This window comes from Anser cygnoides, chromosome Z, assembly GCF_040182565.1.
Source record: "Anser cygnoides isolate HZ-2024a breed goose chromosome Z, Taihu_goose_T2T_genome, whole genome shotgun sequence".
Lineage (NCBI taxonomy): Eukaryota > Metazoa > Chordata > Aves > Anseriformes > Anatidae > Anser > Anser cygnoides.
This window is the reverse complement of record NC_089912.1, coordinates 65,108,825-65,133,517: the sequence shown is the minus strand read 5'-3', so window position 1 is coordinate 65,133,517 and position 24,693 is coordinate 65,108,825. Positions and strand designations below refer to the sequence as shown.

At 36.0% G+C, this 24,693-nt stretch overlaps 2 protein-coding genes across 4 annotated transcripts in view; one reads left to right on the top strand and one right to left on the bottom strand.

The window, feature by feature from the left end:
* The window catches only part of SUB1 (SUB1 regulator of transcription), a 376,115-nt gene that overhangs the window by 35,915 nt on the left and 315,507 nt on the right, over window positions 1-24,693 (bottom strand). The window lies entirely within an intron of this gene.
* ZFR (zinc finger RNA binding protein) overlaps window positions 1-24,693 on the top strand; it is a 43,868-nt gene that overhangs the window by 16,712 nt on the left and 2,463 nt on the right. Inside the window, exons 4-19 of one of the 3 annotated variants that reach the window (XM_066988326.1) lie at window positions 721-865; window positions 1,643-1,861; window positions 3,140-3,387; window positions 4,384-4,575; window positions 6,648-6,936; window positions 7,807-8,000; window positions 8,507-8,626; window positions 9,574-9,719; window positions 10,091-10,253; window positions 11,920-12,125; window positions 12,373-12,523; window positions 13,975-14,116; window positions 19,071-19,168; window positions 19,991-20,086; window positions 23,854-23,965; window positions 24,071-24,168. In XM_066988326.1, coding sequence (XP_066844427.1) covers window positions 721-865; window positions 1,643-1,861; window positions 3,140-3,387; window positions 4,384-4,575; window positions 6,648-6,936; window positions 7,807-8,000; window positions 8,507-8,626; window positions 9,574-9,719; window positions 10,091-10,253; window positions 11,920-12,125; window positions 12,373-12,523; window positions 13,975-14,116; window positions 19,071-19,168; window positions 19,991-20,086; window positions 23,854-23,965; window positions 24,071-24,168 — 2,619 coding nt within the window. Of the gene's footprint in view, window positions 1-720; window positions 866-1,642; window positions 1,862-3,139; window positions 3,388-4,383; window positions 4,576-6,647; window positions 6,949-7,806; window positions 8,001-8,506; window positions 8,627-9,573; window positions 9,720-10,090; window positions 10,254-11,919; window positions 12,126-12,372; window positions 12,524-13,974; window positions 14,117-19,070; window positions 19,169-19,990; window positions 20,087-23,853; window positions 23,966-24,070; window positions 24,169-24,693 lie in introns of those variants that run through there. The other 2 variants (XM_066988325.1, XR_010827756.1) reach the window with 2 other exon arrangements.

The following is a 24,693-nucleotide window of genomic DNA, read 5'->3' as shown; positions in this document are numbered from 1 at the left end:
ATAAATATGTTAAGGATGAGAAAATACACATACATGCATATAGTAGTTTCCAGGATCACCTCTTCTAAGCTTGCTTACCATCTTCTGAGTTTTGTCTATGTTGAATTGGCTACTTGGCTTGCCCTTCTAGACTAGTTTATGGTTCCTTCATGGAACAGTTGATATGTGAAAAAAAGAAGAAGGCTTTAAAAGTGTCACTTCCATATTCTAAAAAATACAACCAAGAAAAATATTCTTATTTATGGGATTTTTAAGGCAAATATAGGGTGATGTTTTTAACCTTGTGACTGTTTTTGTGGTTTATGGAAATTCACATTTTGTGGAGATCAGTGTTGTTTTTTCCTTCATATATTTTAGGAATTTGATATAGTCCTTATGAAACAAACTACAGAAAAGTAGTTGCTTTTCAGTTACAAAAATAGTGTGGAAGGGAACGTGATTTAAAAGTATGAGGTTAATTTCTATATTAAGTCTGAAATTATCAGGATTGTCTTCTGTATGGAAGTATTTGTAAACAAATTTAATTTCTTTAATGCATATATCTACATATATTGTCTCCATAAATAATTTTTTAAAAATAATCTCCTTGAGTATAGACTAGCAGGAAATATGTTGTTTTTATTTTTGACTCTGCTAATGATCTTTATTACTCCAGATACCTATTTTAAGGAGAAAATCACTGTTTTTTCTTTTTCTTTTTCTTTTTTTTTTAATTTTTAGGATTCCTACTCATATGTTCGATCTACTGCCCCAGCTGTAGCTTATGACAGCAAACAATACTATCAACAGCCAACAGCAACTGCTGCAGCTGTGGCTGCTGCTGCCCAGCCTCAACCTTCAGTAGCTGAATCATACTACCAGACAGGTGGGTTGCTTGCTTCCAGCTCCTGTCATTATACAGTGTGGGTAATATATTAATGCCTTAAAAATATGTCTTTGAACATACCACATTACCCAGATTTTTTTGGTTAGTTTTCTCACGTAATCCTTGTCAATATGTAGAAGAATATGCTGCATCTAGAACTTAAATGTTATTGGGACGTTGCTGTAAGCAACTATCTTTGAGTTTTGGGTTGTTATTAAATGCACACAAAACATACTTCTAGGCAAACGCTTTACTAATTTGTCTAGAAAGTTTGCTGAACTAGGTACAAATAGTCAATGGTGGGTTCATATGATAATTTGGTTAGACTTCATTTGTAGTTCTGTGGTTACTTAATGATGTGTGTGGTTCTTTAATTATTGGTATCATGACTGCTACTAAGCGTAATTTTTTTTTACATTAATGAGAAGTAATGTGAAGGATTAGATGTTCTTTGAGTATATTCCAGTAAAACCACTGAATGAGAAGGTTATTTGAGAACATGGCAGCATAGTTTAAAAAAATAAATAAATCTGAAGCTTACTAATGTGACCTAAGACATAATTACACAGTTGTGTGTTACACAACTGCACAATGCGTAACCATGATTGTTAAAAATAGTAATAATATAGTAATAAAGGAACCAACCAAAAAAAACACCTCCCCTTGTTATATTTAATTCCCAGAATGTTATTAGGTATTAAGCATTACTTAATACGGTTTACACTGCATTCAACTAAAGCCTATCTAAGTTTGTATACTTCTGTTTTCTATCTTTAGCTCCAAAAGCAGGATATAGCCAAGGGGCTACTCAATATACTCAAGCTCAACAAACGCGACAAGTGACAGCTATAAAACCTGCAACCCCAAGTCCAGCAACAACTACCTTTTCTATATATCCAGTATCCTCTACTGTGCAGCCAGTAGCAGCTGCAGCTACTGTTGTTCCATCCTATACTCAAAGTGCAACGTACAGTACAACAGCGGTTACTTACTCTGGTAAGAGTTTTGCATATTATGCTGCTGGGATCTTTGCAATTGTTACAGGAGATTACAGGATTTAAATACAACATTTGTGTTCGATTACATCATAGTCTACTCAGAACTATCAGACAGTTACATCAAAATGTTTTGCCAGTATAATGATTTATCTTTAAAATAATTTTGATGATTAAATATGCCTATTTTGTTACATGTGAAAATATAGAAAGTATTAGCAATGGTATGTGCACAGTGTTTTGTGACTTATTATAAGTTTTGGAGAGAAAAGATGGGGGAGTAGAAAAAAATGCAGAGACACATCCACACAAATAAAACCCAGGGAAATTGGAAGAGAGCATGATGCTATCAAACAACAGAGAGGAGCAATGCAATATAAATCTTGTAATTTGGGGTTGTATTGGTCCAAAATGGGAGGAGAATGGGTGCTAAAAAAGTAACAAAACCACTTTCCTTTAAACATTAGAAATCCAAATCCTAGTTAAAGGTGAAAAGAAACTTAAGGTTTATGGCTAGATGGTGATCAGCTGGCATGTTATAGCTACCTTGAAATTTTTTGTTTTCTGTTTAAAAAAGGATTTTAAAGAGACTTCCTTTAAAGAGAACCTGATCAGAGGATTAAAATAGTTGAACCAGTAGATGTAGAAAGTTCATGGGAAAACTAGCTCAAAAGTATGAAAGCCCAGTTTCCTTGATTTATTCAGCTTTTATACTAGAAATCAAGCAATGCATATCTAGGGTGTGTTGCAGAGGTTTTAGCAGACAAGCATATTTGCACTAAAACAATTTAAATCACTGAAGCAGAATGTAATAGCACTAGCAATTCTATCTTTTCTGTTTGTTTTTTTTCCCTTCCTTTACATAATTTTTGTCCTCCTTTCAATTTTGGATCTTGAACAATAAATCTGGTTCCAAAAGACTATTTATTCCAACTGGCCTTTGAGAAATATTTTATTCTTGTTGTGTCATACTCAGTCTTGCCAGATGTACCAGGAATTTTCACATATTCTTTAGGGATGCTTTGATATATCCAGCAACATAACTGTGTGTCTGCAAGGATGTCAAAAAAAAATCAAATATTCCCTATACAAGTGGTATGCTGTATATTTGTGTACTGTGAAACATCAAGAAAAACTTGGAATGTGTAACATGATATCAATAAATTGTTTATATCCCCACACACACTGTTATGCAGCGTGCTTGTAACTACTGTGTTATATAATTGATACATGATGTACTGTACAGTGATGTAATATTTATTTTATTTTGATATTTGAGGTACCTCTTATTCTGGCTATGAAGCTGCTGTGTATTCAGCTGCATCGTCCTATTACCAGCAGCAGCAGCAGCAACAGAAACAGGCGGCGGCAGCAGCTGCTGCTGCTGCTGCAACAGCTGCTTGGACAGGGACCACCTTTACTAAAAAGGCACCATTCCAAAATAAGCAACTGAAACCAAAACAACCTCCCAAACCACCCCAGATCCACTACTGTGACGTTTGTAAGATCAGCTGTGCTGGACCACAGGTACCTGTATTATGTAATATTCTGCTATACGTTTTTGTTGTAATTTCTTCAGCTAAAAAAATGACACCTTTTAGAATACTTGGTCTTTAAAATTTAACAACTCTGCAATTTTATTAAAGGAATAATTAAATGAAAGTGCGTGTTATTACAGAGTTACTATGAGAAGAAAAAAGATGCATCCTGTAAGATTGTACAGAGAAGCATCAACAATACTTTGAACTCCAGAAGTATTATAAACTATGGTTTTGATTTGCATTTTTAGCATAGTAAAATTCTTAGAAAATACGTTTTTCAAAATTACTCAATTATATAAATTTTGTCAATGTTAAGCCTGAAAATTTGTTCTTAATTGTATTCCATCATTCCAGTTTAGTTTCACAGTGGGTAAAAGTGTGTAAAAAGTACAGACCAATTCACGTAAGATCTGCGTGTGCTTGGCTCAACAGTTCTTTAAGTAAATCTATCATTATTTCCCACCCTGTATCTCTTTAGGTCGCCAGTGCTGTTATAGGAGCAAATCTCAACTTCTGCATTTCATTTTCACCACAGCTTTATGTGCTACCTTCTTCTGAATCAAATTGTTTTGCTCTCAGGATACACTTAATTAGTGTAATCGTGCAGGTTGAGGCAGATTCAAAATTGAGAATAATTCAGTGCAATGCAGGAAACTGCAACTGAGATACAGTTTTGTGATCATCTCAAGTTTTCAGTCATAGTACCTTTTGAGTTGTACTTGATTGAGGAATTGAGCAGGTAGGGGAGGAAAACCCAGATTGTATTACTTCTAACAGTGGAATTCTGGTGGAGGAGAAGAAAATTTCTTGGCCTTACAAGTGGCCTGCTTATTCTTTAGAGCATGTCATATAAAATAAATATTCAGAGTAGGAAGTATTTCTTACACAAAGCATGTATTTTATGTTATGCTCTATGTGTATTCAGTTGAAAGATGAACAAGCAGTACAAAGGTGGTTTACTGTGTATTATTTGTTTAAACAGACTTACAAAGAACACTTAGAAGGCCAGAAACACAAAAAGAAAGAAGCGGCATTAAAAGCTTCCCAGAACACCAATAACAGCAGCACTTCTGCTCGTGGAACTCAGAATCAGTTGCGCTGTGAGCTTTGCGATGTGTCTTGTACAGGAGCAGATGCGTACGCTGCCCACATCCGTGGAGCCAAACACCAGAAAGTAAGAGCTTTCTTTGTTCTTATTACGCAAGTCAGCTATATATTTTTCCCCTCATCTTAGAGAGGAGAGAATGAGCAGAAAATATAATTTGAATAGTTTTGTTTAAAAATGTTTAGTTCTGCTTTTTGTTTTGAATGTAACTTTAAGCTCAGCATTAGAAGGGCATTTTTTGGAAAAAGGGGGAAAAGTACTGCCACTGCATCGATGACAAGGGGGATGTATTAGGGAAAGGATGGATATCGTAATCATATTCATGGCATGAAGATGTAGAATAAGATAGGGAAAAGAGTCAGTAAGGACATGTTGTAGCATGCTTGTCTTTGTGAACTCTTTCCAAGACTTTTCTCCGTAGTCAGCTTATTTGTTTGGTGCTGTGAAGTTCACAGTGCGCTTTGAAACGCTGCAAGCTGAATCAGTGCCAAGGGACAGGACAGTTATGCATCACACCTTGGCATTTCTTGCAAACAAAATTCCTATATGGGAGCACAGAACAGTGCCCCATAGTAGTAGACTTCATAATGAGTGTGTTTGGAATACTTACAGTAAGCATGCTTTCCCTGCTATCTGGGTGCAGTTATGTAGGCGTTCTGGAATGAAGACTACAGGCTTCACTGTGACCCCTGTGACCTGTGTTTTGAATTTGGTCATACAATAGTAAATGGAATAGCACTGTAGTGTGTGTTTATATATTACAGATTTTCTTCATGATTTGGGCAAGTTTGATGTCAGTAACAAATACAGTATTAAATTCAGCTTTTACAGCTCTTACCTTTCTATCTCAGAGCACTGTACAAAGTGGCATCAGTAACAACATTCCTATTAAAATAAATAAACCTCACCATGCATTTAAAAGTTTCCTCAATATGAGTTTTGTTAGTGCAAGAACAAATATAATTTAGACTAGTATTTTTTCTTTCATAAATACGTTGAGCCATTAATTTTTTTGTGGTGTGCCCAGTAATTGGATAGGTATATGGAGTGTGGTATATGTTACCCTCATACATGTGGATGTAGCTTTTTTTTCCCTGTAGATAGTCACTATCTACTGCTAATTTAGGTTGTCATCTGTGTAAAACTGAAATCTCAAATGAATATATTACTTTGACACACTATGAAGAATCCTGTACATTCTACTGCAAAAGTCATTTTGAAGAGTTGCTTAAACTTGTAGTCTGTATTCCAGTGGAGAAAATATGATTTACTTTAAAAAGAAAAAAAAAAGGAACAAAAAACTAAGAAGTGTACATGTACTGTTGTATGCGTATTATTATTGTCTACACGTTTGCATTAACGGTGTGTCTAGCAGATTTTTTTTACTGCTACGTTCAAATCTTTTCTAATCTTTAGCTTTCATTTCGTGTGTTTGGTTTTTATGGACTGCTTGCATTTCTTTTTCAGGTGATGGTCAGCTATTCCCAAAAAGAAGTAATATTCTATCCTTAAACACTAAGATAGAATTTAAGACAAAGCATGTGACTCTTTGCTTTCTATGAATTTTAAAGAGCTCTAAAATACCTCTCACATCCTCCTTAGTTGCCTCTGTGGATGTGCTTAATGAGAAAAACAACCTTTGTCTAAGAAATCTCTTCAGTTTTACTATGTAATTTGGCTGTTCTTTCGAAATGAATATACTTAAAAGATAGTGATCAAAAGAGATAGAATTGTTGAATTTGATTTAAATAACTTTTATAAGGAGTATTTGGAACCAAAGTAATTTAATGTATTATGCTTTTGGAAGAGAAGAAGAAGCAACCAGGCAGCAAAACAGTGACATTGAAACAGTTTAAGCAAAATCCTTCCTTCAGTTTTACTGGCCTTTCAATTTATTGGCTTTCTCATCCACATAGCTTTTGGAGTAAATGCTGAATTTGTGATGGAAATAAGCAATCTGAGATGACAGTTAATTATTTCCTTGTTACAGATGACAAAAACTTCTACACTTTCATCTTTTTTTTTTTTTTCCCAAGATCACTCTTTTTTTGGCATCATACTACTGTTTCTATGACCTATAACAAGTTAATTTTTTCTAGTTGTCCCAGGGAGATTATATGAATTTCTCTTTATTCTTATAGGTAGTAAAATTGCACACAAAACTTGGCAAACCCATTCCTTCAACTGAACCAAATGTGGTTACCCAGGCAACTTCTTCAACATCCACATCTGCTTCCAAACCAGCTGCATCTGCTTCAAATATAGCAACTAGCAGCAGTACTGTGAACTCCTCTGTTGCATCCTCTGCAGTGAAAATTCTTACTCCCACGACAAACACACCACTTAACACGGCGTCCAACAACAAAACATCTTCAACTGCTGCTAATATAGCTGTAAAGAAAATATCTACACCGAAAATAAACTTTGTTGGCAAGTACAGAAGTCAGTCTTTATTTTGAAACCTAACCTATTCCATAATTTTTCTAAAAGATCTTAGTGTAGCAAATACAAATGTATTTAGTTAACTATGCATGAGTAATAAATGATGGGTGAAGATAAAAATGCGTATAAAAGTTTGGCTTCACAATTTATGGTGTTTTCTGTCCTGTTGTCTCCACCTGACCTTTCCTGGAGGCTTCTTCCTCTTTCATAAGAGCGTTTTGGTTTCTTACATAGTAGCTGATGGAGTATTGCAGTTTATAGTCCAGTTATTCCTAATTTCAGTGTACAGTCTGGGCAGCTAAGGCAGGCAGGCAGTTGATAACTGGACAACTGAAACATTCTTGTAACAGTGGAAGTGTAACATGGAAGCTTTTGAAATGAGCACCATAGACATACAGAGATGGGAAGCAACTGTTCTGAAGTAAGCTATCCTCCTCTTGAGGGAAAAAACCTATGCAGTTGCAATATTGAGAGCACAGTACCTTTGCTAATACACAAATTATACAGTTTTAAAATACGTTTTTGGATCCATTTACAAAAAAAATGATGATGAAAAGAGATTATTACAATGTCTTTGTCCTTTTCAGTCTCATCTATTTTGAAAATTCATGAAAGTGAATGATGAAAATTATGTAAAGCAGTAGGTTTTTGTGCTAAAACTAATATTAAGTGTTTAAAACAAACCTGAATGTTTTCAAACTTATTAAAAAAATGTTTAATTATATTTTTAATATGTTTAAGTTTTACCTTGTTTTAAAAGACTGATAAAGCTTTGGCCAGAACATTGATACTTGTACATCATGTGTAATCACATTCTCATTTTGTGGAAGTTAAAAATTTTAATGTTTTGGTTTGTAGGTGGTAATAAGCTTCAGACAACAGGAAGTAAACTGGAAGAAATGAAATCAGCAGAAAGTGTTAAAACAGCTCCTGTTGCCACAGTACAAACACAAGAAGTAAAACCAGACACAGCAACTGAACCTGTGACTCCTACAACTCTTGCTGCCTTGCAAAGTGATGTCCAGCCAGTGGGCCATGACTATGTGGAGGAGGTATTGATACAAAAATGTTTATTTTAACTATTTCAGTGAAAATTTGTTCGTTGTGAAACAAGGCATCGAACCTGCAAAGGCTTGTGCAAATGTTCACATTTTTGTATTGTGTGTGTTTTGAGTAGAGTGGGGTACTCTTCATGTTGGTGGTATGAGATGTGGATGAAGTTACTAGGACCAGAATCTGATGTAAATTTTTCATTATTTGCAGGTTTGCAATTATGAATTTCAACTCAGTATGTTCAGGTTAAAGTTTAAAGCTGTGTCCTCTTTGGAATGGAAGAACTCAGTTCGTTACAGAGCACAATGGTGTCTCAGGCAGAAGTGAAAGTTCTAGTTTGCCTTCTTTCAGTTATTGTGTGAACTTTAATTTACCGTGTGTTGAGTAGACAGTATCCAGTGTCACTAAATTAAATTCATTTCTACATCAGTTTTGGGTTTAAAACAAGAAACAAAAACAGCAACAACAAAACCCACAAAAACAACTGTTAAACTTTATTTTTCAGGTAAGAAATGATGAAGGAAAGGTGATCCGCTTTCACTGTAAACTTTGTGAATGCAGTTTTAATGACCCTAATGCCAAGGAGATGCACTTAAAAGGGAGGCGGCACAGACTTCAGTATAAGGTTAGTAAAAATGTTTATGCTTCTATCTGAAAATCCATTAGATGACAGCTGACTAATTGCACAATCTTACGTTTAAAGAATAGCTAAATACTCTGAGTGAACAGCACATTAAAGAAGGTAGAGAAATGCATTCACCTTCTAGTTGATTTTCTTCAGAGTATAGTCTTCAAAGTAGTAATGCAGACTGTGAAACTGCATTTTGATTTTGTTTTTTAAACATTTTGAATGTTGCTTTTGGGAAGTTTTGCAACGTTAAAATATGGTGCAGCATATGCAAGCAACAGTAGGTTCTTTCGTGTTGTTTACCATTAATTTCAAACAGTGTAAAAGAACAGCGCTTAATATTTTGGCAGGATAGACCACATAAACCTTTTGTGAAGACATTTGATATACGAGCATTGGAGCTCTTTTTCCAGCCCTGAATGGAGAGCCACCTGTATTGACATATGGTGTGCATTTTGATTATTATGAAACAATGTAAGAAGACTCTACTGTGGTCTCAGATGATGTAACTAGCTTGTGTAATCACGAAAGGGATGAAAGAAGAGAATTGCTGGAAAAATGTATTCAGTAACTCATGGCTATACATCTGTATGAGGTACCTTTCAGGAACAGGGTATCAGGAAGCACACAGTAGTTGTGAGGAAATATTTTTTCAGGCTACAGAATAGTCACCCAGCTACAGAATGAACAGCAAATTACTTTGTTTCATGTAACATCTTAATCTTAAATTACTTTGTTCCTGATGTAGGTAAAGAGGGGATTTGTGCTATTTGTAATACGTTATTTCTTTAAAATACTGGACAGCTACTTTTCTTCAACTACTCATTCACTGTAGTTCTAAAACTGCATTTTACTCCCCTGTTAAACGTTCCAGAAAAGAAGTCTGTAATTTTGAGATGACAAGAGGAAAACCAACATTTCATTCATTTTTTTTTCTGAACTAGAAAAAAGTAAATCCAGATTTACAAGTAGAAGTAAAACCCAGTATTCGAGCAAGAAAAATTCAAGAAGAAAAGATGAGGAAACAGATGCAGAAAGAAGAATACTGGAGAAGGCGAGAAGAGGAAGAACGCTGGAGGATGGAAATGAGGTAATGCATTGTTTTATCAGTAAATGAGACAAAGCTGCAGTCAGATTAAAACTAACTTTGCTTTTGTAGTTAATTCTTATAAATGGTGTGAGAACTCTGTACTGTCTTGTTTTAAATTAAATTGTCATTAACTCACTGGGGTTTTCATTTGCTAGTGTTGGAGCCCTCTGAGGAATGTGGACTTACTAGAATTACTTTGCTATAAACAAACGCACTTTCAAAAAGCCATTCGTTTTTATTTAGCCTCTGGAATTCTCTGGTATTTGCACAATTACTAGAAATGAGTTAGTGAGTACATCCAAGAATTCTTTTAGAAAGTTTGGAAGTACTAACAGCTATGTAAAGAGAATTCTTTGTTTGATGCCCTTCAGGCGATACGAAGAGGACATGTACTGGAGGAGAATGGAGGAAGAGCAGCATCACTGGGATGACCGTCGCAGAATACCGGATGGAGGATATCCTCATGGTCCTCCAGGACCTCTAGGCCTGCTGGGAGTTAGGCCAGGAATGCCTCCTCAGCCCCAAGGACCAGCTGTGAGTTTAACTTGAGGGGAAAAAATTAAATCTTACTTAACCAGGAGGCACAGTTAAGACCTATAAATTATTCAGTGCTGAGTTTTCTCCATTGTTTCTTAATAAAGGATTTGGAAAGGTGAAGAAAAAATTACATGCTAATGAAAGTGTGTAAACCTTGTGAAACCTTTCTTCCAAAATAAGTCCACTTAATATGACAATATTAAATGCCTTGAAGACAAATACTGATGCTTCTGAAATACAAGTCTTTCCGGATTTGTGTATTACTTTTATTTACTTGCATTATACAACATTGTTTTCTTGATCTTTAAAGGTCCCTTCCAACCCAAACCATTCTATGATTCTATAATTGTGGACAAATATATGGGTAAAAAGTGGTTGGATCATCAGTCCCAGAGGATAATTGTTAGTGGTGGGTCCTACTCTCCTTTGAGGTTGGTAACAAGTGGAGTACCACATGGGTTTATCCTGGAATTTGTCTTGTTTAGTACCTTATCAATCATCTGAAAGGTGATGGAGTTAGTGCATCCTCATCAGGTGTGCTGCTGATGTGAAACTTAATTGGCTCAGGGTGGGGAGAACAACTTGTACCTTTGAGGACAGGATTTCCATCCAGATGGACTTAAGCGAGCTGGAGGAATAGGCTGGCTAGAAATTTATGCAATTCTGCAAGAACAAATAGCTAGTGCTGTACTTGGGTAGGAGTAACCCATTGCACTGGTGCAGGCTGGGGAGTGACAGGCTGGGTAGCAGAGCTGCTGAAGGGAACCTGGGGATCTTGGCAGACAGTAAGTTGAACGTGAGCCAGTAACGTGCCCTGCCAGCAAGGAACACCAACAGCATCCTGATCTGTATTAACAGGAGCATAATAAATAGATTATAAGAAGCAATCAGCTTTCATTAGACACAAACTGCAATACTGCATTCAGTTTAGGGCTTGCTAGTACAAGAAAGACATTGATAAATCATAGCAGGTTCAGTGTGGGGTCACCAGAATGACTGGGGACTGCAACATATGTGCTGTGTGGAGGGATCTTGCCATTTTCAGCCTGGAGAAGAGAGAGCTTCAGTAGGTCCTAAGAGCCTTCTAATGCCTATGCCTTGGAAAGAATGGAGCCGGGCTCTTCGCAGTCGTGAGAGAGCAAGATAGAGCCAACTTAAGCTGGCAAGAGAGGTTCGGACTGAATACAGGAAGTAACTTTTTCACAGAGATGTTATGCAGGCTCCATCTTTGGTGTTTTTCAAGGCATGACTGGATAAATCCCTGAACAATGTGATCTGATCTTATAGCTGACCGTGGTTTGCACAGGAAGTTGGACTAGAGACCTGCTCAGGCCTCTTGCTATTTGAATTCTTCTTTCTATAACAGCAACTATAGACAGGTAATTTTGCGGCAGTGAATAAGTATGCAAGTATTTCCCGTTTAATAAAAAGACAATAGATACTTATTTTGGGGGAGAGGAGTACTTTGGATCTAGAGATTTCATAATTGGTTTTATTTCGATACAGTTTATCTTTCCTCAAACACGATTGTTTGTGAGCAATATAAGTTGTTAAGGACATCTCATTTCATGTTTTGTTACATTTCAGTCATTTGAGGTTTGAATATTCTGTGAACTTTGAAATGTTCCCACATTTCAGAAATACATTTTTTTTCTCTGTTTAGCCTCTACGCCGCCCTGACTCCTCTGATGACCGCTACGTGATGACCAAACACGCGGCAATATATCCAACAGAGGAGGAACTTCAGGCAGTCCAAAAAATTGTTTCTATTACTGAGCGTGCTTTGAAACTTGTTTCTGACAATATGACTGACCATGAAAAAAACAAGAGCAAAGAGGGAGATGATAAAAAAGACAGCAGTAAAGACAGGTATTTTTTTTTTTTGAGAAATTCATCTTTTGTTTCTAAAATCATCTTATGTTTTTCCTTGTACTGTTTTCAGTGCTTCCAGGGGTCCTGTTCTCTTCCTGTTTTTATACTGCGAATTTTGATGAGGACTGTGTTCCTCAAGAGCATGTGGAATATTCCTACTTCATTTAATTTTCTATCTGCAAAACTAGCTTTAAAATTTTAATACTATTTTAAATGCAACTTCTGGCTATAATTTACTTCACAGAGCTCTGAAAGGAGTTTTACGGGTAGGCGTTTTGGCTAAAGGTTTGCTGCTCCGTGGAGACAGAAATGTCAATCTTGTTTTGTTATGTGCTGAGAAGCCTTCAAAGACGTTACTCAGTCGTATTGCTGAAAGTCTTCCCAAACAACTTGCAGTAAGTACAGTTTAGATTCTTTCATCTGATTTTTTTTTGTTACTGTTTAAAAAAAAAGTGTCCAAGTCATGTCTGCAGGGCTGACGGCTGCATTCCATAGCTTAAATTGAATTTCTTTTGTTTTTCTGTTTCCATCTGAATTCAGTGACCACACTGCATGTTTTGCTTTCTGCACATTGTGTTTACAAGTGTCTAGGTGTTTATTCTAGTGGTGTAGTATTAATCATCATTTAATAGACTTCACTTAACTGGAAAGTAAAAATGAACAGAAGATGACTTTCTGTTGTTCACTTAGCACCGGTGACAGAGGTAGTTTGTGCAGTGTTAAAGAAAGCTTACTGCTTGAGGGTCAAAGTTCTCCATTAATGCCAGTCTGTTTCCAGTATGTATGCTTCGTAGTTCACAGTTAAATTAACAAATTAAGTCTTGTAGCTTCTTAATGCAGTACCATTCTTAAGAGTTACCAAAAAATAAAAAGGCAGTCTTAGACCGTTCAGTGGAACTCATATAAACTATTTGCTATATTGCTATAAGAAATGAATATTAAGTCTTTAACTGCATTGCTCCTTACTGAAATAAAGTCTGCCCACCATCATTATAGAAAGGTTGCTTGTGGCATCAGTGTTTAAGTACAGTCTGGTAAATTGCTCAGCAGAATCAGTGGCATGGTAGAATCATTAGCAGGATCAGATTAATTAGGAAATAGTCTTAGGTCCTGCTCAAAGTAACACAGCAAGAAAAGCTGAAAATTGCAAGTCTTGGTCTGTCTTTGTAGAGAACTGACTTCTAGTTTGTAAAAGGAAATGACGGAGGTGCCAACAGCTTCTTCTTGAGTTATTTAGAACTATTATGTCATTAGCAAGATGCAGTGCAGAGTAATCACCTTGTAATTCTTAAATTTTGCCCTGGTGTTTGTCTTAATCTTTGTTCTCGTTTGAAGATGTTGTGACAGCCAACTATAGAAAGTGCCTAGCAGTACACAACCTCTAAGTAAGAGCTGGAAGGAGGAGAACCACTGAGGCTTTGTGCTTTTTAAAGACTCATACGTTCGAACAGGAATCATACCCAATTGACATTTCAAGTGGCACCAAGTCTTTTCTTTATTTTAAATGCTGTCAAAATTCATGTTGCGTAATTTACTTTGCATATGAATTTCCTTTATGGGTAGTTTTGCCTCTTTCTTTTGCATGCCTGGTGACTGCTGTGTATTTTCAGTAATGATCTGATAGCAGTGTGTAAGTCCACAGACCTATGTGCATCTATATGTTTATATATATAGAGAGAGATATATTTAATTGCATCTACTCTAACTTCTTTGAATACAGAGGTATCTGCTTCATATAATTAATACTGCATTTCTGTCTTTCTGTTAAAAAAGACTATGTTGAAGTCCATTTTCTTCTCCATACTTTTATTGGTGCTGATAGAAATCTCTGTTTCCCAATATTTAGGTAATAAGTCCTGAGAAATATGATATCAAGTGTGCAGTCCCAGAAGCAGCAATAATTTTAAATTCATGTGTGGAACCCAAAATGCAAGTTACTATCACGCTGACATCTCCAGTCATTCGGGAGGAGAACATGAGGGATGGAGGTTGGGAAGTTGTTAACCACGTTACTTCTTTCTTATGTATTTTATATGTTTATCTATTCTGCTTAAGATGGCGTTAAGGTCCTGGAAGGTAACATGCTGGCACAACTAATACTGATTGAAACCTTGTTTTTCAACAACCAGTCTTGGTAGACAACAGTTGGTTAAAATAAATGCTTATATGATGCATTTATTTAATTTTTTGAAATTGTAACTTTATGTCCAACCTCAGCTTTCTGGAAAAGGTACAAACCTAAGTATTTTTTCCCCTCTTCCAAAATTACTTGGAAAACTAAGTATTTTACAGCATGTGGCTATAAACTGGCTTTGTAGAGCAGTCTTGCCCTAAGATAAAGATTATATCCTTTTAGAATATCAAATAATATGGTCTTGGTTTTAAACTGGATCAGTATTACCATCACTTACACTTCCAATTAGCAGTACCACTTAAAATACCCTTGTGTTGGTAATGGTGCTTCTAACTTCAAAAGACAGTGCGATTTTTTCCAGCTCTCTGAGGTTGCTTCTTGGTCTGGAGTGCTTTTTGAGTACATTTAGGCTCCTGGTATTACAATCAGTCTTCTATCCAACTGGCAAACCCAGACAAGTACAGTAAGAAATGGCTTTGTCATTGAGCTGAAGCAGAAGGTGGAGCTTATAAATCAATTTACATTTGTGAAGTCCAGTTTCTCTGGTGCCAGCAGTGTTGCTTTAGGGTCTGTTCTATAACACTTTCAAAGCTCCAAAAGCTTTTAAGCCAACAAGCATGATTAATGTCTGCAGTACATTGGTTCTTTTTGTTTACGGGTCAGATAAAATTAACTTTTGTTTCCTTTTAATCCTGTATTTTCGTAGTTGAAAGACATGGCAAACAGGGTTCTGGTGATTGACAATGAACCTACAAATAGGAAATCTGAGGTTATCTTAACGCTTCTCATGCAGGTTGAAAAATTGTGTTTGTTTATGTATACATGTGCTTGTGTATATACATATTTATATAAGCCACAGTTTTTTTATTTCATCTCATCATTAAATGTCCTCTAAAATACTTGAGGTTTTATACTGTATTAGTAAATGTTCCGTAGCTGTGACTAGTGCATCATAAACAAACTGGGTTAACAAAGTCATCCTATGTAATCAGAACAAAATCAAGATGCATTCTGTAGTTTGGATGACTTCTGAAGAGTCTTTGAGTGCTTTGTACATGATTTTTAAGCTGCACGTATCATACCTAGCTATAAACGCTTTGTACATGTACTGTCACACCCAACCAATACTACTTGGTTTTTGGCAATCTTAAGTGTCACATGACTTTTGGTTTGTCTGTGCTGAATCAGACTTTGCGTATTGCTTAAGTCCCTAAAGAATACTTTCACTTAAAAGATTTGATTATTAAATTAGATTAATCATTAAAAGAAGTTAACCTTGAACACTATGTTAATTTCTTAGTGTACTGTGCAAAAGTGCAATATTGATTCCTGCCACAATACTCAATTTCAATTGAATTTTTTCAGGCCTAAAATTTTATGATGCGGACTAAAAATAAATTTCAAATGCCTACAATCAGTCCCTTAATTTATGTCTCCTAAAGGAAACAAACCTGTATTTTTGTCTGACCCACACTTGAGTTAAAATGATCATTGTGAGTTTATTCACTGCTGAATGCAGTACTGCCTCTAGGCAAGCCAAATCAAGTTAGTTTTCTCTTCAAGACACTGAGCAGTATAAAATGGATGTGCAGTAAAGTTCACTCTTGAAACGAGAGAAAATAGAAGACTGAATTGCAAATTATTGCAGCAAAGAAGGCCTTATTATGAAGACTGCTGGTTATTTGCTGCAGAGTTAACAGTATGTGTTTGTGTTTTTTTTTCTTACTGCAGCTTCTCATGCTCTGTGTCTTACAATGGTTTAAAGTTTTCATTTTTTTTTAGCTCGCTTGGGGAGCTAGTGCAGGTGATAAGGAAGGCTTTACCGGAAGAACCAGTTTGAATAAAGATGAGACTGAGACTTGCACGTGGAGTAGAATCGTGTTTGACGTGTAATAATCCCATTACATGATAAAAAGGCAAAAAAAAAAAAATACAGTGTGAAATAAAATTGTTAACCGCATAGCTACTGTTCTTTACAGTGTTGTGCGTTTGACAGTTTCCCAAATCTGATATATTCAAAGTGCTCTAACCCCTGCTGTGGAATCTCTCCTTCAGCAAACAAAGTGTACATATTTATAAACGCATATGTGTGTGCGCGTGTGTTTTTTTCCATCCTTAGCTAACAGCCCCGGTCCAAAGCCTTCTAGCAGAGGGACTTGATTCCTGTCAGGGGTTGCTGCCAAGACATCGGAAGGATTTTTGACCAAGGTTTTCTAAAGCTCAGTGTCACACCTGCCATAGATTATAAAGGAGGGGGTTTGGATGCATAGTCCTAGCATCTCCTGTTACTTTGTGTTTGGCTTTTTTTTTTTCTTTTTCGTCTTTGTCTCTCTCTTAGAGTTAAGCAGTGTTCACACTAGTTTTGAAATAGTTGACTGGGTAATATGTATTTCACGTAACAAAACTTAACAAAATTGATATACCTGTTAACTTTTAATGAAGAAGTAGTGTGGACACGGCATGTCTAACTGAAGATTAACCCCTTATATTTAGGCTAGTAATAAATATGTAGGGTGAGAATTCATGCTTGTGTTTTGTAAATTAATTCAGTTTTGTGTGTTAGCTTAACAGGGTGGTAGGTTAGGAGTCTGAATTTAGTTAAATAGTCTTTAAGGGGTTAATCCTAAAATGTGAAACAGATGCAAAAATCCACAGATTAAATATTACAAGAGTTCCCTTAATTTTTTTAAGTCAACATATTCTCAGTTCAATAAGTGCCTTGGCAACTTCTGGCTTTTGCAGTCTTTTTAAGTTTCAAGGGTATTCGTATGATTTCTATTATTAGAGGAACACTGTAGATTGACATTTGCAGCACTAAGTGCACTTCTGTGTGCTTACAATGTAATAGTTTTTGATAAAATTATTTTCCAAATTGAAGTTTTAGAGAGCTAGAATTCAAGTAATCAGAGTTTCAAATTACGTAGTGAATTATTGTGCTAGAAATTTGCAGTGTTACCTATTTGCATATTAGTTTTATAAGAATGTAAATAATTGACTCTCTAGGCTGCTAGAACAAACAAACCCATATTTTGTTTTAAAATTCTCAACTTTACTTTGCCTCTTTTTTCCTGCTGTGGGTTTTCTCTGGGTGTACCCCTTGTCTCTAATATCTAAGTTGTACCTATTTCATCTGTTATCTTACCTGAAACCTTTCTTGTGTAGGTTTGGGTTGGTTTCTTTTTGTTTTGTTCCTTTTTTTTTGTTTGGACTTTTTTGATTTTGTTTTAAATGACACACTTTAATTGTCTTCATTTGCTCTGTAAATGCTTTGTTAGTTTCTTATTTCCACTTTAACATATGGTCCATAAGTTGAGTATCTGTGAGAGAAGATAACCTTGTTTTTCTCAACTTGGTTCTTATTTTAAAATCCTTCTCTTTTTAACCCTGTGCAGAGCAATAAGAATAACATCCAAAAATGCCTAAATCAGAATGTAGTACTTTAGATTAAATTCAGTTATAATATTGGAAAGTTGTAGCACCATGCTCATTTACAGCTTTTTTGCTCTGTGTAGTAAAGAATCCTGCTGTTTGTTATATATTTGTTTGTGGCAGCTTCAGAGCTGTCTCTGCAGCATCCCTAGAATTTTCTCTATGTTGGCCTGTTTCATAAGTCTCTCTCTTTCTGTTTTTTTAATTCAATTCTCTGACTTACCTAAAGTTATATCTTGCTGCAGTAAACCATATAGTTTCACACAGTCGGTTCCTGTGAAATGAGTGCCATTGAGAGAGGGCTTTTTGTTTCTTCTTATCCAGTATATTACCAGTCATGCTAACATTTTTTGTTGTTGTTACTAGTCACAATAACCATTTTCATAAATAATAAAATAAAAAAATTAAGTGCATCATATGCTTATAATTTTAAGTAACCTGAATATACCATTTCAGATTGGTCAGTGTGGTTCCTGTTGTTGATTAAACCAATTCTAAAATGGCCTTATGGTCTACTCTATTTAGGTAACAAAGCAGTCAGCTTGGTAACTTAATTAAACCCTTTTCTAAATATTTAATATACAAGATCATCTACGTTTTCTTTCAGACGTTCTGCCTTTGTTTTTTAAACTATTCCTTACTTTTCTTATTTCCTGCTGAATCTTAATTAAAGCAGTCCCCTTTCAGATCTTTCTTTACATCCGAAGTTATATTGGAGCACATGTATTATGGGTGGAGGAATTTAAATGAGTAAGAGAGGTTAGGTACTAGAAGGTAGTGGAACTCTGTAATATTGAAGAGCATTTCAGATTCCTTTAATTAGCTTTTAAAGCAAAAATCATTTCATACCAAGGTTAAGGTATAATAAAAATAACATCACTACTAAACATCTAGTGCTTTTGAGATGTGTTATAGTTCTTTTGAGGACTAGATCCCAAATAACAGATGACAGTTAAAACATACAAGAAACTGAGATTAAATGTTACTACTTGGTTAAAGTGGATTTTTGTGTTCCTTCTGTCTTGTGTGTTCTCTGTGCTGGTGCACTGTGTCCAACCATCCTTCCTTCAGTATTTAATTTTAGGGGATATGTATTTTTCCAGTGGTAGCTTAAATAAAGAAGTGCTAAGCATTGCGTAATCTGCAATGCGTTTGAAAATAACCTGAGAGCTAAATGAAGTTTATTATGCTCTTGATCTTCATGCTGGGTTGGTGCCCTAATCCTAATCGAATACCTTTTATGGAACATTTACACTTGTTTTTCAAGGGTTTAAACTTCAAATGGCATGTGTGACATTGAAGCTACTTTAAGGAAGTGTCTTGCTCACCTGGTCAAACACCCATTCCTCACTGCATTTTGCCAATTCAATCCATTTTAGATGTAACCTCGGGTATGGTGAAAGACCCACCGGACGTCTTGGACAGGCAAAAATGCCTTGACGCTCTGGCTGCTCTACGCCACGCTAAGTGGTTCCAGGTTCGGAACATCATTTTACTTTCTTCTTGTAGCCTTATGAGAGATTAGTTCAGTTGCGATATAAATGTTTAATTGTGTGAAAACACTCAGCGTTGTTCATGCTAATAATACTTACTATTTTTCTGGTCCCTAAATTTAAATGTAGAAAGTTGAGTATGGAGGAACTGCTTTATGCAGTTATTGCTCATTTGACGTGATTTTTTTTTCTGGTCATTGAGAAGGCGATGTTGAAAGTTTGACTCGCTTGGGGTGATCATATGTTGTATATTTGTTATATATTCCATAAGGCTGCAGAGTAACTTCGCTTTAAATAATGGAATATGTGTTTAAAGCTTTGTGTTTAGATTTAAGACTTTTTTTTTCCTATTTCTTTAAGTGCATTAAGTGTAGGGAATGAAAGGTGAGAAGCAACTGTTTGGTTTAGTGACTTTGCATTCTGGCAAAGGCACGATAAAGAAACCAAACAGATTCCCTTGACCTTTCAGTCTCTATACGTACTTCTTAGACCTTTACTTTATCCTTTTTATTTCTAATTTAGAAAGATACTGTATTTATTGTTACAAGTGAACATAGGTCAAAGTGTACAGGGGATCAAGAAATGTTATTCTTGTATAACCTGTGCACTTTGACTTTTACAAGCTTAAATTACTAACCCTGTATAAAATACTGCTGTAAATGGCAGCTCATGGAATAAACTTGTAGAATGATTTGTTTCAGTCTTGTATCTGAGCTTCCATTGAACAGTGGTGTTTTAGTCTTTCAACAAGGCCTATTTGCTGTAGGTTCTGGGATTGATTAATTTGATTTTGTATTGCTCTCAAGGCTAGAGCTAATGGTCTGCAGTCCTGTGTGATTATCATACGTATTCTTCGTGACCTCTGTCAGCGTGTTCCAACTTGGTCTGATTTTCCAAGCTGGGTGAGTAATAATTACTCTTCCTGAATGAGTCTTTTCAATGCACATGGTGCTACAAGTAGGGCACTGGAAAGTGTTAACTGCAGTTAAGTGTAGACCTCTTCAAGAAGTAGTATGGTTTTCGTGCTTGTATTTACAGAGAATATAAAGAGTGCCTCTAAAAACTTAATTTTCTGAAGTTTAGTCATTTGGAGCTGGAATTTTTCCAAAGGAATTTTCTTGTTCTTTGGAATTCTTTGTGCTTAGCATTATTTTTCTAGATTTTACGTGTTATTTGTTTATTTTAACTGTATATAAAGAAGTCTTTTTGTTTGTTTTGTTCTGTTTTGTTTTGTTTTACCACCCAGTGGTGGTTAGAAATTCCTTGGGTTTTACTGAAACTGATTTAAAGTGATGTCAGCTATGCCCAGGTACCTCTGTGATAACAGAAAGGTCACTTTAAAGAACAAATCACAGTAATTCCTGTGATTGTTAATGTGACCCTTCTCCAAGATGAAATACCACAGTACTAGTCAGTGAATGTGTCAAAATTAGCATTGTTAATCATTGTCACTTAGAAAAAGATCTCTAGGTTGAAACCATTTACTTCTGATAATTCCTGCAGCTGAGCATTCTTGTAGCATTGCTTTTGCATTGATTATTTTAAAAGATGTCTACAGGAGTGTAATTTGTTTTCCAGTCTGTGGACCAGCCAAAATTAGTCTGAAAGAAAATTTCTGAAATGTATGTAGGTAAACTGACTGTTTTGTTTCACAAACCAAATCATGTTGCATTATACTGCTTCCCAATATTAACTTTTCAGTTTTCACAAGAAGAGCACTAACATCGACAAGACAGTTTCAGTGGTTGGCATTCTTTGAATGAGAAATATGTTAGACTTGCAGACAATTCTATTAAATTCTGATAGTGTTGATTGTTTCTGAGAAAATGTAGAAAAAGTTACATACGTTTTTTAAGTGTGAGTAATAATATATAGATATCCAGCCAGTTTCTATGCTATGTGTCTGAAAGATACACTGTATAAATACAGCATAAAAAAGCTAGAAAATTATGTAACTGTCCTCCTAATTATCACTGTGATGCTGAGTTGCCAAAGAATAAATCCTGTGTGCCTGCAGAAAAGCACCCTTACAGCTGTGGCAACACGCATGAAGGCGAAGAAGAAGGAATGTTTCTTCTTTGTCACGTTGTCTGTTCTAAGGCACATCTAAAAGGAAGAGATGTGTGTGTGTGTGAAGCCTAGCTGCATCTTAATTCTCTACAAGAGCGTTCCCTGGTTTTCTGAATTGATTTTTGACAATGCTGGGATGCATTGTCAAAATGTCAGTGATGTGGACCAGCACTGAAGTCTGTGTAGTCAGTAATTGCTCTAGCCCATTGGCAAAGTCTTACTGACAAAGCAGTTACATAATGAAAAATTGTGATTTTAAATATCTGTAATTTCTGCTGGTCACAGGTGGAATTTCACAGATTGAAGAAACATACATATTTTTCTGAATACAGAACTTGTCCTGACGTGTGCTAGAAGCCTGTTACAAGTTAAGGAGTTTTTCAAAAAGAGCCTAAGTGTTTCTAATAATAGAAAATTTTAGGAAGTTTAAACACAGACATTTGTAGCACCCTCCTTATTTACCTAAAAATAAAAACTAAATTGGAAGAATTTTGTCAATTTCCTACAAGTTAGAAGGAATGACTGTTCAAGGTTGATTTTCCAGTCTTGAAATCCAGGACCTCACATGCATACGAACACTAGGGCATTGTCCTGAGCTTTTTGGTTGCAAAACAACGAATAAATGCAAAAACGTTTTTTGTTTGTTTTTTTGTTTTTAATTTACTGACGTGTTTTGCTTCATACCTGAAAACAGCTAAGTTACTGTTGATAGAACTCCAAAGCTCGGTCCTGAGTGATATAGCAGAACTATGGAAATGCCTCGCTCAGGAATTGAAATTTATCAGTTAAATGGAGCTAAAATGGAAAGGAACAAGCACCCTTAATGAAGAATTGTAATCAACACTGACTATAATTAGTTGCATGCATCAGAATATGCATTTACCCTTAGAAAGTGAAAATAAAAGGCAACGTTTGAAACAGCGTAAACTCAGAGGAAGGGAAAAAAAAGACATTGTTTGAAAATGAGACTTGCAAATGAAGCGGTACTGAAACATCTGTTCAGTGCTGGAAAAGCTAAGGAAAGCTATTCCTTAGTATTGCAAATCTTTTTAACAGTTTTCTGAAAAAAAAGCCTGTAATAAAAAGAAACAATGGAAATGGTCACAGAGGGAAAAAAAAGAGTATTTAAAATACACCTTTTAAAACAATCATTTAAACAATTTTTGATGTATAAATTTTTGAAAATCTGTTGATCAATAAGATTTTTTTAAACTTGTTTAACATTTGAGTTAGTGTTAACCTATATCCAGAAAAAAATTTTCTGTGAACTTCAGTTTTGTTAAACTGAGGAATTAGTAGCAATTTAGATTAAACTTAAAAAGATCATTAAACTTTAAAAGACCATTAAAAAGACCATTATTTTTTTTAATGATTTGAGTTTCTGTGTTCTTATAGGAAAAAAAATAAATTTTTGTCATATTCTGTTACTCTCATTAGATACATTGTGTGCTGCTTATTCATCTGGCTGCCAGCTTTATATAATCCATCATTTTTCAAGCGTTCTCAAAAAATTGTTGGACAAATTGGCTACATGCATATGTACGTTACTACTGTATAAATTTCTAAAAGACTTTTGGGCAATCTATTATGAGAAGAGGCATGTCCACATTGGTACGCAGTGTTAATCTTGCACCAGCTTTCTTTTATTCACCTTTATAAAATATGCATTTTTTTTTTCTATTTTAACTGAAATTGTTCTGTGATGTGTAATGTTCTTCAAAATTTCTACATCAAAAGTTGTTGAGTGAACCTAATAAGGCTCAACAAGTCCAAGTGCAGGGTGCTGCACCTGGGTCAGGGCAATCCCAGACACGAGCACAGGCTGGCAGAAGAACCCACTGGGAGCAGCCCTGCAGAGAAGGACTTGGGGGCTCTGGTGGACAAAAAGCTTGACATGAGCCAGCAGTGTGTGCCTGCAGCCCAGAAGGCCAACTGCGTCCTGGGCTGCACCAACAGAGGGGTGGGCAGCAGGTGGAGGGAGGGGATGGTGCCCCTCTGCTCTGCCCTTGTGAGGCCCCACCTGCAGTGCTGCGTCCAGGGCTGGGGCCCCCAGCACAAGAAGGATGTGGGGCTGTTAGAGCGGGTCCAGGGGAGGGCCACAAAGATGCTCAGAAGAGGGCTGGAGTACCTCTCCAGTGAAGAAAGGCTGAGAGGGCTGGGGGTGTTCAACCTAAAGAAGAGAAGGCTCCAGGGTGACCTTATTGCAGCTTTTCAGTACTTAAAAGGGACTTACAAAAAAGATAGCAACTTTTTGCTCAGTCAGATAATGACAGGACAAAGGGAATGGTTTTAAACTAAAAGAGGGGAGATTTAGATTAGAGGTCAGGAGGAAATTCTTCACTCAGAGGGAGGTGAAGCACTGGAACAGGTTGTCCAGAGAGGCTGTGGATGGCCCATCCCTGGAAGTGTTCAAGACCAGGTTAGATGAGGCCCTGAGCAACCTGATCTAGTGGGTGGCATTCCTACCCATGGCAGGGTGGTAGCAAGTAAATGATCCTTCCAACCCAAGCCATTCTGTGAAAAGTCTGTATAGAACAAGAGTAGCAGCTTTTTTTCTGTTTCAATCAGTCTTCATTAGCTGGTTTTCTTATTGTTACAGGCTATGGAGTTGCTTGTAGAAAAAGCAATCAGCAGTGCTACCGGACCACAGAGTCCTGGGGATGCACTTAGAAGAGTTTTTGAGTGTATATCTTCAGGAATCATCCTTAAAGGCAAGTTGAATTTGATCAATGTACTTAATACTGAAGTAATATAAAATATGTAGTCTTGGTCAAAATAAGGTAGAGATGTGCTACTAATGAGCCTAACCATTCTAGGTGGTCCTGGCCTTCTGGACCCTTGTGAAAAAGACCCTTTTGATACACTTGCTGTAATGACAGATCAGCAAAGAGAAGATATTACTTCAAGTGCACAGGTAAGGGAAAGTATGTGTAACATTACCAAAATTGAAGGCATTTGTTGTTTGTTTTTGAATGAGGCTATGTGTACATGAATTTTCCTTTCTTATAAGAACATAGTCCAGTGTTTTAGATGATGATCCTGAAGCTAGGCAATGAAAATGTCACTGGAGAGGATGCGGAGCAGGATTGTGTTTTGCACTAAAATAAATGTGACAAGTTTGGAGCACTCCTTTCTATACATGACCATAAGGATGCTCTGTCTACAGCAGTATTCTATTAGATTTAAAATGATGTTGGAACTTAAGATCATACAAATAATTTTGTTTAAATTTCAGTATTTATCCGTTTATAGTAATGACCACTCACCCAGCTGAATAGCTCACTGACTATGTTGAAGTTGAGATGCTGGATTTTGTACAGAGGCAACAAATGTGACGTGCATATATTAATTACTCTGTTGACATTGTGGGAAGCAAAAGGATGATAGTGAGAGCTAAGGATGATAGTATCTTACACAGTTTCTTCATTGTTTGACAAAG